This window comes from Gadus morhua, chromosome 16, assembly GCF_902167405.1.
Source record: "Gadus morhua chromosome 16, gadMor3.0, whole genome shotgun sequence".
Lineage (NCBI taxonomy): Eukaryota > Metazoa > Chordata > Actinopteri > Gadiformes > Gadidae > Gadus > Gadus morhua.
In genome coordinates, this window is record NC_044063.1 from 32,783,915 (window position 1) to 32,788,626 (window position 4,712).

At 48.2% G+C, this 4,712-nt stretch overlaps 1 protein-coding gene across 1 annotated transcript; it reads left to right on the forward strand.

The window, feature by feature from the left end:
• The first annotated feature begins 492 nt into the window (after nucleotides 1–492).
• LOC115561726 (frizzled-7-A-like) lies at nucleotides 493–4,498 on the forward strand. The gene has a single exon (XM_030381938.1). It carries the CDS (start codon nucleotides 985–987, stop codon nucleotides 2,725–2,727), a length of 1,743 nt encoding a protein of 580 aa, XP_030237798.1. The 5' UTR covers nucleotides 493–984; the 3' UTR covers nucleotides 2,728–4,498.
• The last annotated feature ends 214 nt before the right edge of the window (nucleotides 4,499–4,712 follow it).

The following is a 4,712-nucleotide window of genomic DNA, read 5'->3' on the forward strand; positions in this document are numbered from 1 at the left end:
AAGCCGTAACTGAGCTGGGTCAAACCGCACCTTCAGTACTGGGCCAAGGCGTGCTGGGCCAAAGCACACCCGCCGGTGGAAACGCGCCATTAGGGCTTGCGTTTCCACATAATATAATATGGTAAATTCAGTTAGTTATTAGGAGTTTAGATAACTGAAGAATATAAAAGAGTGATTAACCTGTTAACACTATCACCTTCACACTGTTTAACTCACTAGATCTCTGCGGCTCATCAAAACATACATACATTTTTACATTTCATTATATGTTTATGATAATGTTATAGTTTAGATGAGATTATTCAATATGATATGAATGTATGATCATCTTTACACATATCATGAATTCTTCTTTAACTCTAAATATCATAGTTTGACAGGTTCGTTTTATCCAGATGTCTCGAATCAAAGAAAGAAATAACCCGCTGTGATTGGTGGAGGCGCGGCAGTGGTTTCCAGGCGCCCCTCCCCGTGCAAGGAGTCTATGGAAGGGCGTCTAGAAACCATCTGCTCGGTGCGCGCGCCCCCACTAAATCCTAGCGACCGTCTCGTGCTGTTGATGATCTGCACGGAAAGTTTCATTCTTCTCTGATCTTTGTTTCAAGTTCCTGAGGGTCGGTGGGTCTGAGGTTCGTTCTTCTCTTCATCTCTGGTTGAGGTCCGGAGGGTCGGCGGGGCGTTTGTTCACTCAGGGACGACGGACACGAGGATGTCTGCAGTCAAAGGGCAACGCCAACAGCGGACTTCATCTGGATGTTTCTCTCCGTTAAACCCTGGAAAATAACATTTTTTCAGAGTGGAAAACTATCACTTCGGATCACTTCGGATACCTTTCTGATGCAGAATAACAGTTTCTAACGGAAAACAACCGTTCCGAAATGCAAAATAACACACTTTTACTGTTTAAATGTCGATGTTGCCAAGGCGCTGATTCGGTGAGTACTCTTCAAGTCTAGTGAGATCAAAGTTTTCTCTCCCTCAACTATGTCGCTGCTGGAGTATGTGACGTCAGGGTCTAGATCTGGTTCTTCAAACCGGTTCCGGACCAACTTTGTCGGGGTCTACGTTCTGTTCGTGTTTGGGGTCGCCTGGCCATGCGCGGCCCAATCTCAGGATGACGCGGGTCTGTCGGTGCCGGAGCACGGCTTCTGCCAGCCCATCTCCATCCCTCTGTGCACGGATATCGCCTACAATCAGACCATCTTGCCCAACTTGCTGGGCCACACCAACCAAGAAGATGCAGGTCTAGAGGTCCACCAGTTCTACCCTCTGGTGAAGGTCCAGTGCTCAGTGGACCTCAAGTTCTTCCTGTGCTCCATGTACGCCCCGGTGTGCACGGTGCTGGAGCAGGCCATCCCGCCCTGCCGCTCCCTGTGCGAGCGAGCCCGCCACGGCTGCGAGGCCCTCATGAACAAGTTTGGCTTCCAGTGGCCCGAGCGGCTCCGCTGTGAGAACTTCCCGGTCCACGGTGGGGGAGAGATCTGTGTGGGCCAGAACTCCTCTGACTCCGGAAGCTCCACCTCACTGTCCGCCGTCCCGTTTTTCCCGGAACTGATGACCATGCAGCCGCCGAAATTGGGAAGACCAAACCAGAATCCTCACCTGACCCCCCAGAACCAGCCGTTTTCCTGCCCGCTGCAGCTGGAGGTGCTTCCCTATCTTGGCTACCACTTCCTGGGGGCCAAGGACTGCGGGGCTCCATGCGAGTCCAACAAGCCCAGCGGACTCATGTACTTCAGGGAGGAGGAGCTCAAGTTCGGCCGCCTGTGGGTGGGCGTCTGGTCCATCCTGTGCTGCGTCAGCACCCTGTTCACGGTACTCACCTACCTGGTAGACATGAAGAGGTTCCGCTACCCGGAGCGCCCCATCATCTTCCTGTCGGGTTGCTACTTCATGGTGGCTCTAGCGTACGCTGTGGGCTTCTTTCTGGAGGACCAGCTGGTGTGTATCGACGGGTTCAAAGAGGACGGCTACCGCACCGTGGTGCAGGGCACTAAGAAGGAGGGCTGCACCATCCTCTTCATGGTGCTGTACTTTTTCAGCATGGCCTCTTCCCTCTGGTGGGTCATCCTGTCCCTCACCTGGTTCCTCTCTGCTGGGATGAAGTGGGGCCACGAGGCCATCGAGGCTAACTCCCAATACTTCCACCTGGCGGCGTGGGCGGTGCCGGCGGTGAAGACCATCACCATCCTGGCCATGGGCCAGGTGGACGGGGACGTGCTGACAGGGGTCTGCTTCGTGGGCATCAACAGCGTAGACGCGCTGCGGGGATTCGTGCTGGCGCCGCTCTTCGTCTACCTCTTCATCGGGACGTCATTCCTCCTGGCGGGCTTCGTATCTCTGTTTCGGATCCGCACCATCATGAAGCACGACGGCAGCAAGACAGAAAAACTGGAAAAGCTGATGGTGCGCATTGGGGTGTTCTCGGTGCTCTACACGGTGCCCGCCACTGTGGTCATCGCCTGCTACTTCTACGAGCAGGCGTTCCGGCCGCACTGGGAGAACACCTGGCGCTCACAGACCTGCAAGCGGCTGGCGGTGCCGTGCCCTCGCCACGATACCGCACCCCTGCGGCCGGACTTCGCAGTGTTCATGATCAAATATCTGATGACCATGATCGTGGGCATCACGTCGGGGTTCTGGATCTGGTCCGGAAAGACCCTGCAGTCCTGGAGGCGGTTCTACCGGAGGCTGGGCAGCGGGGCACAGGACGAGACCACTGTCTGACGTTACTTACCTCATTAGACCTACGAGGGGAACCGGGGCACTTCTCTTATATAGAAGAGTACTCCTCAAATGATTACCTTGTGGTCCTTTAACCTGTAGCATCTTTTTTCAGATCATTTGGGGTCTAAAGAACTAATGCTGACGATGATGTGAGATTTGTCCAGTATTTAGGAGGACGCTGCAGGTGTGATCTGTGAGACAGCTGCAGTGTCATCCTGTGGGGCGACAGCACCCATCAATGAAGGACCTGTAAAGGCTTGTTTACCACTGATGCTCAGATCAGGTTATATCATTATGGAAAGGATCTCCACTAATTTAACTTAATTTAAAGAGTCTCTTTCAAGGAGTGTTCTCCCTCTGTAATCTCCTTGTTGCGTTGTTGCAGGATATTTCTCTATTATCTTTAAAGTCTCATCCCTCCTCCACCCAAATCTTTTAGATAACACTAAACGACACTTTCTGTAGTCCCCACAGCAGACTCTGCTCTCAAACCCTCACCCACACTCCAAACTCTTCCTACTCTGGGCCAAATAGTTCAAGCGAAAGGTAAAGAAACAAGTTTTATTTCTCTGTCGGGATCCTTTCCGAAATGATAGAATATATTCCGAAGCTGTCAGCAGCATATTTTGACCTTTGCCATTTAGGATTACATTGCAACCTGTTTTGCGGAATAAGGATGTAAACTTTATGTTCTTAAATTTCTGAATTTATTCTTATAGCTTTTACACTTATTAGGATGTACACTTTTCAGGTTTTAGTGGAAGGTTAAACCCTATTCCTCGATCAGAACTGGTTCTATCTAGAATAGTCAACTTCATGAAGATAACGGACATATTCGATCCAACATGCAGACAGTTTTGTGTTTTTAAGCAACATGTTTATAAACTGCTACCATGTACTGACATTTAGATGTGACAGTATGAACATTCCAGGTTACACTCAGGACTCACCTTAAGGACCCAAGACTGGGGAAGTCTTTATAAGTCAGGTCAACATAACCATGGTAACCAGCCCTGCCTTCTGCTGTTTTCTCCTGGATTGGGGAGACTTTAAACCAAGGAAAACATTTCACATAGTTTAGATGTCTGTCTCACACACACACACACACACACACACACACACACACACACACACACACACACACACACACACACACACACACACACACACACACACACACACACACACACACACACACACACATTATTTTTATGTGTATGTTGACCTAGACTTGATTCCTGATTGTCATATTGTCCTCACATCTTCTCGTTGTTCATCTTCAAGGTATAAAGTCTTAATTAGAGTGAGTTTTTGAGATGTTTATGTGAACAATACTTCCACTACTGCCAATCACAGCTTTGCTCGGTCTTCATGTCCTCTAGTGTAGCGACACGGACCTCAGGGAACCAAAGATCTATCCCATAATAGACAAAAGGATAAACGGTTGCTGGGGACTAAATGATAAATATATAATCAGAATAATCCTAGTCCTTTAATTATCCTCTGTATTCACCTGGGACCAGAACCCGCCCAACCCTTATAGCAACAACAAATAATGCCTAAACTGTGACAATTGGACTGACTGACAGTCTATGTGACTGACTGTTTAAGGGTTCACACTTGGGGTTTATATGCAATCTACAGTATTGGTATGGAAGACTTTCAAATGATATATTGTATTAATAGTTCTGCCAGGTACCTATTTTTGACATTTATGCATTTTGTTTTTTTATATACAGAAAGTTAATAAAACAATCTGATTTCAAAAAAATATGCTGTTTGTTTATGATTATATTATGATAGGAATATGTTTTATTATTTGCTTTATGCACTTTACAAATCAATTAGCCTCCAACAAACGCATGTTGGACGGACTGGAACTAACCCCAACCCTATATTGGTTGAAATGGTTTCTAGCCGATAAATGGTTTCTGGCGCCTCCTAATGGCCTGGCTTGGTAAAGCAGGGAACAATGACATGAATAT